Below are 13863 nucleotides of genomic sequence, written 5' to 3' on the forward strand. Positions count from 1 at the left end.
TTCTTGAATCAACCCCCTACTTCTTCTTTTGGTGTTGCCCAACGGCTTGTTATTGGTTACCAGCTGGACCACTCGGAGCCCTTGTGTGTGGGATTTCAGCTGATTATATATGAGATATGGTCACATTACACTTTCGCCGAGGAACATTGCCTCCATCTTTCATTCAGCTCAAACAGCAGGCCGATCCAAGCAGTCAGCTCCAGCAGACCTGTGGATCAGAATTCTCCTGTATTCAGCTTTGACCATGTGAAGGTGCACGACCAACCAACAGAAACACTGATGCCAGACGGCGTGTTTGAAAAATGCAGATGTCTTTGTTCGTCTGTGTTTCATCACCCTGTTTAGTGCAACATGACACTACTCGACTGCCCCGTTCATGGATTGGTTTAAGTCTGTGATCATCATTTTGAGACTGTCCTATTCAAAAAACGACCCCATAGGTCGTTCATACAAGCAGCCAGTATATTAGGTGCCAGTATGAAGTGTGACTAAATCCTCGTAGAAAATTAGATTCGGGTGGATGGATGGGTCAAGCAAACACAGGACCAGTAAACTGCTGTTTGTGTCCTGTGCCAAACCAAAAGTCAACATTGAGTTATTTTGTACTATCTTAAGTAGTATACTGGATTTACTTCACTTACGTGGCATAGTTTAACTGTCGTATGTAACTTAAGTTATGTTACAAACGTACTTATTTGAACCCAAACCATGACATTTTCCTAAACCCAACCAAGTAGTTTTCTTGCCAAAACCCATTCTAGTAGTTTTATTGCCCAAACCTAACCAAACTGCGAACATTTCACAACGTTAACCACATGTTTAAACTTAAGCTTAGGTATGAGGGCGCTTTGATGTCCTGCCACCGGTAGGGGGCGCTAAATGCTAATTTAGGAAATGTTCCTGTCGGTTGTATTAAACAGCAGGGACAAATGAAGTTAGGCCTTCATTAGGCAAACCAATGAAGGCCATTGTGGGCGACACTAAAGGTGATGATATAATCAAGGCCGACAAGGTCCATGCAGCAAATAAAAAAAGCGCACCCGCTGCACGTAAGTTTTGATTCTATGACCACTCTAACTGCCGTTGAATGCTACACTAGCATCGTCCCTCTGCTTTTTATTATCTAATTGGTCTGCAATCTATTTGTTTGACATTGTTTTTTCACGATGAGCACCAACTTGAGAGTCGCCTGAAAAGGAGTGACAGGGACAACACTAATACTTTTCTGAACAGTTCTCGGAACAGCCACACCAAAGGAGTTGGTGTGCTCTGAAAAATAAAGATGCTGGGTGCAGCGCTCTTTCTCTAATTGGCTGTATACTCTCTCTCCTCATTGGGAACACTTGAGAAAAGACGAGCCTCCAGCACACACTAACTGTAACCACTGTGTATTTTCTATTCTGCTGACATCATGCCGCACAGAAGTTTGATTTCAACTCATAATAGGGTTAGCACTGGCACAGCATAGGTTCAAATCCCCGAGCTTTTCTTGGTGGAGTTTGCATGTTCTTCATGTGTCTTTGTGGTTTCGCTCTGGTTGCTCTGGTTTCCTCCAACGGCGCAAAAACGCAAGGTTTAGGTGAAATGGCAGTAGGTGTGAATGTGAATGTTATTTTGCCAATGTGTGACAGACTGGCAACCTGTTTAGGGTTTACCTTCCTCTCACCCAATGTATTCTGGGATCCCACTCACGCGATCCTTCACACAATAAGCAGCACCATAGCTAGATTGAGAGATGAATGAATCCAAAATCAAAATGAAGTGATAAGTCTAGGTTTTAAAAAAATACTTAAAATATTAAAACAATGACATTTTTAATAAATAACTGATAAATGGGTATAGGGAAATATTAGGAAAAGCTAGAACAGTCTGGTAAGTTCATACAATAACATTACTTTACTGTAATGCAACATTTAAAACTAGCAAAAGACAACAATCTAACACCTTATCTTGTCTCGTATCACAAAATGTTTGTCCCTGCTTAAATGGTTTACTTTTTGGGAGGCTGTGGCTCAGGGGGGAGGGCGGATCGTCCTTTCACCACAAGGTTGGCTGGATCCTACTGTCCGCATGTTGAAGTGTCCATGAGCTAGACACCGAAATCCAAGTTGCTCTCAAGGTGCTTTGCAGCAGCGCACTGCACCTAAAATGCTAAGCATGGACTATCGGAACAAAAAGGATCATCAAAATCTGAAGGGAGGCATGGGGACAAACCTTGGTTCCATTAATAAAGGACTGTGGGGCGCATGGGGATGCTATAATTAAAGGTCAAAAGTTGAAAGGTCTTAACATCTACAACACTAATATGATTTAATTAAACCCACAGGGCTTGTCACTGTCATGGACTGTTTTTGTCTGACTTGTTGCCTTGGATTAACCTTTTCTTGTTGTTCCTCTCTCTTCCTGTCTTCCAGAGTCTGCAGCTCTCCTCTCAGGGACAGTCTTCTGCAGCCCTTCTCTGGTCACAGGCCTACCTGGCATCTCTCATCCATACCATTCCTCTTTCCATCCACCCATCCTTTCCCCCTGTCATGAAAGGCCTGTCCAGTAGTCGGAGTCACCATCACGTGGTCTCCTATGAACCATCGTATGATCTACTGGGTCACCATGTTGACCGCAAGCCATATTTAATCAGTCAGAATGACATGCCTGTGCCCATTCCCATGCCGCATCAAGCGGAGCTGTCCTACTACAACGCTCAGCGTAACCCGTACCCCTCTGACAGCAACAGCATCGTCCCATACGGAACCTTCCCAAGGAGGTGCCACTCCACCTCCTCATCCCACCATCCTGAGGTAAAGGATGAGTGTATGGCCATGGTACCATATGTAGGGGGAGGAGGAGGAGGAGGAGGTGGAGGAGGCTATGGGGGCAAAATGCCCACCCGGGTACCAGCAAACTTTGCGGACCCATTTGAGCGCCAGCCATCGTTCTCCAGAGATGGCTACCACACACTGCAGTACAAACGCGGAGTGCTGGCCCACAGTGGGGGAATGGGAGCCCAACACAACAACAATGACAGCCCAGGGAGAATTCGCCACCTGGTCCACTCAGTCCAAAAACTCTTCACCAAGTCACATTCATTGGAGGGGCCACACCACACACAGTCCTCCAAGGGGGCCAATAACGGGAGTGTTAATGGTGGTGGTGGTGGAGGAGGAGGTGGTGGTGGTGGTTCAAGGGCCAGCCCGGAGGGTGAGACTCCACCGGTGGGAATGCGCCAGCGGAAGCGCAGCAAGAGCCGCGAGCGCTGTCGATCTGCGGAGCCCAAGCATCGAAGCCACCACCACCACCACCTCCAGCTCCACGGCTCAGCGTCTGCTCCAGGCTCCGGGTATTGGAGCTCAGATGACAATCTGGAACGGGAGCTGTGTCTCTACCACCCTCACCACCACCAACCTCCGCCCTCACCCTCACCCTCCATTTCCCCATCACCCATCGCCATGACAATGGGCCGGTACCCCGGCAACAGCCACGACAAGTTCCCCCAGACTCCCCTCCCCAGTCTCTCCTCCTCGCAGTCCCAGCAATACTTCATGATGGACCCTTACGGCACACTCAATGAGCACACACACAACCACACCCACACACACCATGGCCACACGCACCACCACTCTGCACTCAAAGCCTCCCGGAGCAACAACGATGTGAAGTATGCAGCGTCGTCGGCATGTGTGCCAGTTAGTGGTAGCAGCAATAACAGCGGTGGCGGTATCGTTGGAGGAAGTGGCCCCTTGATGTCTCTGGGCCTTGTGGACGGGCCCCTTGTGAAGAAAGGGGCATGGTCATCAAGCCTAACGGTGAGCAGGGCCAGAGAGGTCTACACCAACAACAGCAGCCACAACCAGCTTCGAGCCAGCGCAGGATCCGGTAACCTAAACCTAGATAGAGCTCTAGTCAAATCTAAGGGCAGTCAGCAGCAGGAGCTCTCTTGCCATTTCTTACAGGTAACTAATTCCTCCCTGACTCCCATCCAAAACCAGTCGATTCACTCTCCTCCCCCCTCTTTTTGCTTCCCTTTTATCCACAACTTACTTTCCTCACCAATGTTTCCTTTAAGTCAGTGGTGTCCAGTCTTGTGACTCTCCAGGTTTTCAGTCCTACCAAACACTTGTAAAGCCCCTTTATGCAGCTTTACATGACAACCCTTACAAGAGACCATGGATGTGCATCCCAGTTCTGTGGGCTGCTCCGGGTCAAAGTCCAGGGTCTTCTCTAACAAAACTGCAGCTTTAGTGTATGGTTGGAATGACAACTGCAGATTTACATGGCAGGAAACCATGACTGGATGTCACTGGCTAAGGCTGGGGACACACTAGAACCGGTAATAAGAGGGTTTTAGGCATGATTCCATCTTACATTCATCAATTTACAGAAAGATTTCAGCCATTCTGATAAAATACAAGAAAAAAAAGAATATATACAGTATATTATACATACAACAATATATTTGCAGGGTTCTTTCAATTCCAGCATTGGATCCTTGGATCTTAGAAATATTTCATTAAATGTACCAAAATCATTTAATTAAAATTAAAATGATCTTTAGCAGATAGTAGTTATATCAATTAGGGCTGCAACTAACAATTATTTGTGTTATTTAACTATTATGCTGCCTAGTTTTTCCATGAATCGATGAATTGATCCTTTGATTTACAAAATATCAGACGACATTGATAAATTGCACTTCACAATTTCCTGAGGCATCACCTCAGGAAATCACCTTGATGACATCACCTTGATGACATCACCTTGTGCCTGAGGCACAAGGTGATGTCATCAAATTGTTTGTTTTGTACGACCCAACTGTCCAAACTCCAAAGATATTTAATTTTACAATCAACAAATACTGGCTGTTCAGGAGCTGGAAACTGAGGATATTTGGCATTTTTGTTGAAAAACAAACAAAACTGAAATGATTAAAGCTAGGGTTGGAAATCTTGAGAAACTATCAAGATTACGCAAAACTTGTCCTGAAAATCCAGCCCAGAGTTGCCAACTATTTTCCAATGAAAGTAGCTAGCAGGCCTAGCTCCAGAAGATGCTAAATCCAGCAAGAAAGTTACAGAGTCTGCAACACTGACAGCCCGTTCCTTCAGGACTACCTAATTGGGGCCAAATGAAATGATTGGATGGGCTTTTTACTGTCCTGTGACAGCCACAGATACCGGATGTTTTTGGTCCTTTTTGTCAGAGGATTTGATTTATTGATTGCTCTCGTGATGAAGAGAACTTCAACAAATATAACAAAATATTTTTGAAGATTACCAACCCTAGCTTTAATTATTCATCCAAATAGTTTTATATGATCTTTTTTTGTTAAACGACTAATGAATGAATCATCTAATAATTTCATCTCTAACTAGGATATTGTTGGATGATGTGTTAAAAGAGTAACCTCAAGGTTAGCTTTCTAAGAACAGCAGATTCTGAACTGAATGAAGAGTCTCTTTTCACCTTGCTTTTAATTATTACTATAACTTGGAACAATTAGCTTGGTACACAATAATAATCCCATGTCGTGGAAAACTGGACTGATGTGTCTCCACCGTTACTTTGTATTTTAAATGAAGGAATAATGTGTCAATGCGTTTGGACCGACCACTCAGACAACTAGTGTTATAAAGCACAGATACCAACACATTGTACAACACAATCGAGACAGATTTGACACAGTAAATGTTTGATGTGACAAATCAAATAATGTCATCGCATTAGCCGTGTTCCCATTCACATATTATGATGTGCAAGTGTCGCATTAGGCAACGGCAAAATTCAACAAAACTTCCTCAGTTGCGCAAAAATGTTTCTACGCTCGCTTTTTTTGCCTTTGTCGAAAAAGTTACATGGATTATGGAATGCTAAATTCTTCTGTTGCAAATGCTCCTCACATTTCAATCAAATCCTTTGCGTTCTATCGGACAGCTAAAAGATCGGCGGGCTTAAAGTTCAGCGTGATACGAAGCTACAGAGGACTGTGGCTCCGCACACACACCTCCCTCACCTGTCTTTAGATCAGGAGGACGAGGGATGAAAGGAGTACATTGCTGAATCTCAACCGTTTCCGTCACCGGCTCCCCACTCATTTGGTTGCATCACATTTTTGTAAACGCCAGAAACAGAAACTAAAGACGCTCTAACTTCCACTTCCTCCGGGACGTTAAGAGTCGCTCAGCGATTGAATGGAAACATTTTGATGCAAAAAGTCATGCTCAGTGATTTGGAACATTGCCTGGAATTGTCTAGTCGAGTCAAATATATCAAAGAGACAGAGACCTTGATAAAAAAAAGTGTAACAAAAAAACTGAATGACTAATCTCTTGAACCACATAAAGGCCTCACAGATAACTAAACTGAAAACAACCTGCAGTGGCGTTGAACCGTGCAATAATCTGAGTTTCCAAGTATCTAACGTAACTATGGCTTATTTATACACGACACTAAGAGATGATCTGCTCAACATGTGTTAGCGTGTGCTGATATACAAATGTTGTAGTGCGTCCACAGCCTGAGAGGGAACATTGCTCCCCACCACCAGTCTACTACTCTGATCTCTATAGGAAACCCCACCCCCCGACCCCTCCCGCCTTTCCTTCACTCACCCAACTCCCCCCCCAGCCACCCTCCAACCCACCTCCACCCCTTTTTACTTCCTCTTGGTTTGGGGAGCCTCCCTCTTCCTTCTCCTCTTCCACCTCTTTCCTCCTTTTGAATTGAAGAGAGCAGTAAGTGCAGAGCCAGTACCAGCCTTACTCTCTGAATGCTAGGTTTATGACATGAACCCATGAAGAACGGCATCCTCCTGTTTATAGACTTCATTTTTTATTTAGTAGTGCTTCCCTTCCTGCCTCTCTACCAGTTATCTCGCCTCTTTTTCTTTGTCTTGCTGTGCTGTGCTGTCCTTTGAAGTGCTGTGTTGGGATAAGTGTTGGGGAGGCGTTTTACTGCATATGGAAGGTAGACGGGTTTGGATATGTTTGGCATTTCAGCGGTAGTTCAACTAAATTTGAATAGGGTTTATTAGCATTCCCTTTAATAGAGGAGCCCAAATTGTGTTCTTCAGATTGAGGAAACTTGTAACAGTGATTACAAGGCTTCCAACAGAACACACCAAGATATGCAACAAGAAGACGAAGAATGCAGCTCGTCAACATGGATGTAAACAATGCAATATTTAAAACACTTGAACAAAAATATGCAAACGCTTGATGAATCTATTTGGAAATGCTCTCTAAAGTCAGTTAGACCTCAATGATACACGCAAAACATCAGTAGATCCTTCAGCTGATCTCGTCACGTCTGTTTCAGTAATCCAACTCCCATTAAAGTCATTACACAGTACGATCAGGTTTAATCTCAACAGTATTGACTGCCACCACTCATGAAAAATACAGTGGGTAAAAGTAAGTAGCTGTTATTTCAATGTGTCCGATACTTATTTAATCAACATTTTAAAGATGTTCATCTCACTGTCAGATTATGCACAATTGTTAGGCTGCTCAGCAAACAAAATGTTATTATAATATTATGTGTCAACTGAATCTGTGACTTTGAGTTATTTCTGACTGAACTACCAAATGTTTCTATAATGACCATTGACAGTACAGACTGAATCTATTTCAGTGGCCACTCTGAATACACTCTATATCTGGGAAATACTGAGAAATCAAATGGGGAATGTAGTTTGACTCGTTCCAGTGTGTAGTAAGTTAAACAGCCTCCCCAACACCTGCTGCTGTTGTTTCTTTGTTGTAGTTGTTTCTTACTGTGCTGTGTGTGATTATCTTTTGTTGAATGTGTGTGTGTGTGTGTGTGTGTGTGTGTGTGTGTGTGTGTGTGTGTGTGTGTGTGTGTGTGTGTGTGTGATTACTAATTATTGTACAGCACATATGCATTACATACATTCGCATTACCAACACAAGAGTCAACATTGAAATGACTATGCCACATACGTACAGTAAAACACGGCCTGGAGCTTATCTTCATCTCAGCTGCAGAGAGAACCAGTCGTTGAAGGTGCTAAATACCAGACAGAGCATGTACTATTGCCTCCACACGGCTCTCAACATGGCGACGGCGGAGACAACAGCTCACAGCTACCAGCGCTAACAATGCAAACAGCGCTGATAGAGCTAACAGTGTTTACCTGCAGGGTGGGTGCTACACTGCCGTCGGTTGGGATGGAGTTATCAGCTGTGGCCACAATGAGCTCAATGCAGAGCGGCAGCCAAAGCTTCATTTCTGCTCAGATTGTTGGTTAGTTATCTTTTAGCGAAACCACTGGTTACCTCTGGTATGCTACTGCGTGAGAGGCACATACTGCCGCTCATCTGACCCCAGCTGATGGGACGGATCATCAGAAGTGTCTATTTCAGGATCCAGTAGACCTGAGTGGGCAAGAGACAGAGAGACTGGCTCACACTCGCTCTGTCTCTTTGCCTGCTGTCAGTCTCAACAAGCAGCAGTGTGACTCATTTATTAACTGTGATACAGACATTTATTATTCAATAATACTGCAATCATGCCAGGAGCGGGGACACAACGGGAAAGTACACTTTTTGTTCCATTTTTGAATGTCTGTGAAGCAAAGAGCTTATTTTTTTGGTCAGAGCCTCAGCTAACAAAATGAAGAGCTAGAGAGAGAACCTTTTTATTCGTTTTTTTACAAATATTTCAAAAAATGTCACGTCGATGTGAGATCCATTTGCTGAATTCGTCTTCATTTGGAGTGGGCGATATAATCCTCAATCACTGTATATGTCTAGAGGCACTGATAAGCTCTGATGAGGTGGACACAGATAGGACAACAGGCTCTGTGGACATGTTCTCACATATGCAGTCATTAACTGTTGAGTGTGGAAAAGGCCCATTGAGTTTAGTCCAAATACAACACAGATGACGGTTGTTTCTGCAGATTAGACTGCTGGTGAGTTTGATTTCAGTAAACAGTGCTTTCAGACTGAGAGGCTTTCAGGATTTCTTTTTAAAAGCTGGAGCACAAAGACGAGCCTGAGAGTACAAATTCAGAAAGCTAAGCATTAAAGCCACGACATTTCCCTTTCAAACAATATCATGGCCTTTGATTGTGGCGAACGGAACACGGGGAGCTGTATCAATCGTGTCAAAGCAAGAACATTAGAGCTGTCCCCGTTCCCCCCTCGGCTCTGTTTGTTTTACTGCAAAATGATTATCTTCAGCATCTCGCCAGCGCAGCTGTTACGGTGCTGTACCTCTTATTTCTGATGCTGCTGCCTGAAGCCATCAAAACAGCCCAGCGTTGCCAAGGAAACGATCTGCAGCCTGTAATGTAAAACACACGGTGGATGTACTGGATGTACTGTACACACGCCGTCACTAAGATGTCTCACTGACTTATTTCTTAAAACACGGGCAGGCAGATGTCTTACACCTCAAAACGTTTGAACAGACAGCATCAGAATGGCAGAGTGAACCATAGCAAGCAGCTCCACTCCTCAGCCATCACAGTAGAACCATCAGTGAGCTGCAGTGGAAGTGAGGCCCGTGCGTGGGTGAGAGGCGCTGCTGATGCCACTGCAGCTGGTCCTTTCCCCGCATTCGCTTTTTATAGCCAAACTGCTCATTTGTGTCTCTTTGACGTCAGAGAGAGAGATACTGTCTGTCTGTCTGTCATTTTCTGTCCATCTCTCACACTGGCCTCTACAGTCTCCAGCTCGCACAAACACGCTAATTAAAACTACTGATCTGCGGTGGGGGTTATATGTATGGACTGTGCTACATATACAGACATAATGTAGCTTGATCACAGCTTAACATGTGTTATTATTATCAGTAAAGTGTCAGTTCAGCAGCCTTGTTGAGGCTCAGATTGTTTTTATGTCTTGCAACATGACGGAAAGAACCCTACAGAGAAATAACACCTTCTTCTTTACCTTCTGCTTGATGCCGTCTGTTTGTTTTTGTGTCTAACCAAGTCTCGCTCATGGAGGGGTCTCCTTCTGAAATGTCAGCAGAGGTGACTTGTTGTTGAAAGACGTGAGTCATAGTTAGACAGAAGAGTGCCAGTGTTGTTAGAGTTTGTTGTGTTGGAGTACAGAAAGTATAGATTAGTGTTATCCAAAAGATTTTTCATGCCATGGCATCTCGCCAGATTTCTGAACTAGACTTCTCAGGGCGAGACTTGGTTGGACACCAGTAACAAGGTCGAAGGAAAGGTTAAGAAAGAGCTTTTCTTTTTCTGTAGGGTTCGTTGCATAATGTCAGAAACTAATATATACTGTATATATATATAATAACAATCTGAGCCTGTAAGTAGGAAAACAAGGACTTTTGGTGGCCGTACATTGACGGTGCGGAATGGTCCTGAGCTGCAGCGTCCTCACTCGATACCACAGACTGTATATAAGAAGTGGACGTAATCATCGTGACGTCACCCATTGGTTTGTGGACTGCCGAGTTTGGCCATATTGCCCTCGCCAACTTGCAGAGGAGTGGTGTAGAGACGCTGTATACGTCTCTGGTAGCGGCAGCGACCTGTCAATCACAGTAGCCCCGCCCTAAAGCATACTCTGCTTTATGGTCTGTTTGACTCTAAATGGACCATAATGTACTAAATGAACATCATGCTGTATTGAAGAAGACTTGAAACTAGAGATTGAGACCATAAACTCATGTTTACAATGTTTACTGAGGTAATAAATCAAGAGAGAAGTAGAGTCATTTTCTGCCTTGGCTTCACTCGGCATAACTGCATGCTCGATACTGAACAAACTCCAAAACTCATTGTCCACATTAGTCACTTAGACACAAAAACATGGGAAAATAGTGTCACGGTTGAAACACCAAAGTTACCCTTTAACTTAGTCTTAAACATCTGGAGGAGCATTTGTTAAAGACCCTTGTCTCGCCTTACATTTGGACTTGTCACACACGGGTGTAGGTTAATAACATTAATAATGGCTGCCGATCCCAAAGGTGTGCCAGTTCCAGGATCCTGGTGTTGAGCCTGCTGGCCCTCTGTCATGGCTTATTATAGAGTCTCATTACAGCTATTAGTTCCACCTGTGCTGAGAGAAAGCTACGGTAACGCAGGACTGCAGCCTGTAGCTGTATGAGCCACCGCTCTGCTGTTTGGACGTCGTTATCTTCCATGTTATGTTGGAAAGAAAAAACAAAACCAACACTCTGTATAAATCATTTTGAATCTTTTCTGGTTCAACTGTTAGGAGAAACGCATGTAATAGACCATAATAAACAATTTCAAAATCAGCACATTATTATTTTTGTTTTTAATTAATAATTTCATCTCCTGCATAATATCCCCATAATATTCTTATAGGGTCTTAACCGTACAGTATAGTGACTATAATATCAGTGACTTAACATATTTCATATACTTGTATTTTATTGCTATTATCTATTTTTCACATTTGATATTGGAGGCACTGTGACATTTATAACGTAGTGTATATGTTCCTTACTTTTTATTTGGACATTTCATTGGTGTCCATGTCAAACTTATAGAGAACAGTTATTATACGAAAGTAGTTATTAGCCAATTACATCAGTGAGCTGCCCTCACAGCGCAGGCCTCCGATGTGTTTCTATATCGGGTCCTTTCTCTTGCTGTGTTCTCTGCGTATCGTTGTGTTTCCTCCTTCAGACAGAATATGAGACCCAGACTACACACAGTGTAGAGCTACTGCACTGGTCTCTCATTGTTGTCTTGCTATTTTATTTTGAGGTTTTAATGTAGCATTTCTACATAACTATAACTATCAACATTATTACCTGAGATTGTTGGACAGTATTATAACTACCAAGCAAACAGAAAGTCGTTTTGTTGGTGTTTTAAAAGAATGTGACTGGATGGATCATACAGAAGCCCCGAGAGGCGAGAGAGTAAGATAAATACAAAATCAATGGTGGTCTGATCGAAATAGTTTTCTCTTCTGTGTTTATGAATCAAGAACAGGTGAACAAATGTTTTACCTTATTTTTACACACTTGAACCAGGTGGGGAAAAAATGTATTGCTCGGTGAAGAACGTCTTGCCAGGATCATTTTTCTACATAACGTATTTAAATCTCAGCTGTGAATAAAGGTTTCCCCCAAAAGCTTAATTGCCATCACACCGATACCGGAACATTGTGTCAATTAAAACTCACCCGGAAGGAAACATGAATGATTTCAGCCTCATGGAGAATATAGGGTGGTGCGCTTCAGCATCTTGTGGCCAAAATGAGTATTACAACAACACTGGTCCTGACCCCAAAGAAAGAAGCCACTTGCCAAAACTTTTCCCCACCTGTTTCACAGACAAGAAACGTACAATGAAGGAATGTTCTTAAAGTGACAGTTCACCCCAAAATGTAAAATACATAATGTTTCCTCTTACCTGTAGTGCTATTTATCAAGAGATGGTTTGGTGCGAGTTGCCAAATGTTGGAGACATCGGCCGTAGAGATGTTTGCCTCTCCAATATGTTGGAGCTAATTCAGTTCCTACATCAAACTGCTCACAACAGGATCTGTGGATTATCTTGAGTAATCGGGTCGTGATATCTGGAAAGAGACGTTGCTCTTGACTTTTTCGTGCTTCAAGCACCACAAGCCGAGTACCATCTAGCTCCATGAAAAATAGCACTGCAGGTTGGAGGAAACAGCTATTTTAGATGTTTGCCTCTGTCCCTTCAATCTTTATCCAAAAAAGAGAAAACTATTTAGATCACACTTAAAAAATGGATCATCAAATCTTTTCTCGCTTGCCTGTAGGGGCTTCAGGGCCACGAGGGAAGAAAATTGAGTGAACCAAGTCTTTAAGTCACTTCTGAAAAACATGAACATCCTGTATAATCTCTTTACCTCTTTTTGTGATTCTACGAACCTGCGTAAGTGTTGCTTCTATATCTTTATGTTCATTCGTAAGTCTGTTCACTTCATGTGTCTATAACTGCACAGTCGGTATCTGACAAGTCTTTCTCAATTAACAGACAGACCCCGGGGTCAGATCAGTGCAGACACATACTGTACACACACACACTCATCCTAACACATGAATGCTCACACACACACACACACACACACACACACACACACATTAGGCACCCTCCTGTGCTCATGTATGGACACAGTCCTGGAAAGCAGATGTATGAATTAGCCAGAGAGAAATTTTAGACTGACTCAAAGCACATACACGCACTGCTCCATGCTAATTAGCCAACAGACTGCACCACAGCAGTGTGAGAGCTGTGAATGGATGTGTGTGTGTGCGCTGAGTGATGGATTAATAGAAATGCAAGCCATCAGTTTAGTCCAGTATTTGTTTTTGGATGCTCGATCTCGCCGAGTGTCCCGTCTGTTGTTGTGCGGCATGTTAAGCTCTGTTTTCTTAGCGTCCATGTACCATCAGGACAGTTTAGCTTGCCACTTTGGTAGCTGGGACTCAGACAGCAGCGGAGTGGATCCCCCTGACGGTGTTCCTCTGTCCCCTCCGTCCGGTCGCCAGGTGCCACAGGACGAGTGGAGCGGCTTCTCCCCGCTGGGGAAGGAGGACGACATCCCCTGTCGGAGGATGAGGAGCGGAAGCTACGTCAAAGCCATGGCCGAGGACGACAGTGGGGACTCTGACGGCAGTCCCAAACCCTCCCCCAAGATGCAGGCCCGCCGGGCCAGCTACCTGAAAGCCACGCAGCCATCGCTGACTGAGATGACCACTTTACAGTAAGATTTTCTTTCTGTCCTTTTTGTCACATTTACAGGTGCATCTCAATGAATTAGAATATCATCGAAAAGTTCATTTATTTCAGTAATTCAATTCAAAAAGTGAAACTCGTATATTATATAGATTCATTACACACAAGGTGATATATTTCAAGCGTTTATT

The 13863-nt window shown here is 43.6% G+C and overlaps 1 protein-coding gene across 1 annotated transcript in view; it reads left to right on the forward strand.

Moving 5' to 3' along the window:
* Positions 1 to 2531: 2531 nt before the first annotated feature.
* Positions 2532 to 13863, forward strand: part of LOC142935707 (disks large-associated protein 1-like) — a 75801-nt gene continuing 64469 nt past the window's right edge. Inside the window, exons 1-3 of the mRNA XM_076080015.1 lie at positions 2532 to 3279; positions 3316 to 3947; positions 13486 to 13700. Coding sequence (XP_075936130.1) covers positions 2532 to 3279; positions 3316 to 3947; positions 13486 to 13700 — 1595 coding nt within the window. The remainder of the gene's footprint in view (positions 3280 to 3315; positions 3948 to 13485; positions 13701 to 13863) is intronic.

Source organism: Anarhichas minor, unplaced genomic scaffold (genome assembly GCF_050575085.1).
Source record: "Anarhichas minor isolate MPS153535 unplaced genomic scaffold, ASM5057508v1 ptg000006l, whole genome shotgun sequence".
In the NCBI taxonomy this organism is placed as follows: domain Eukaryota; kingdom Metazoa; phylum Chordata; class Actinopteri; order Perciformes; family Anarhichadidae; genus Anarhichas; species Anarhichas minor.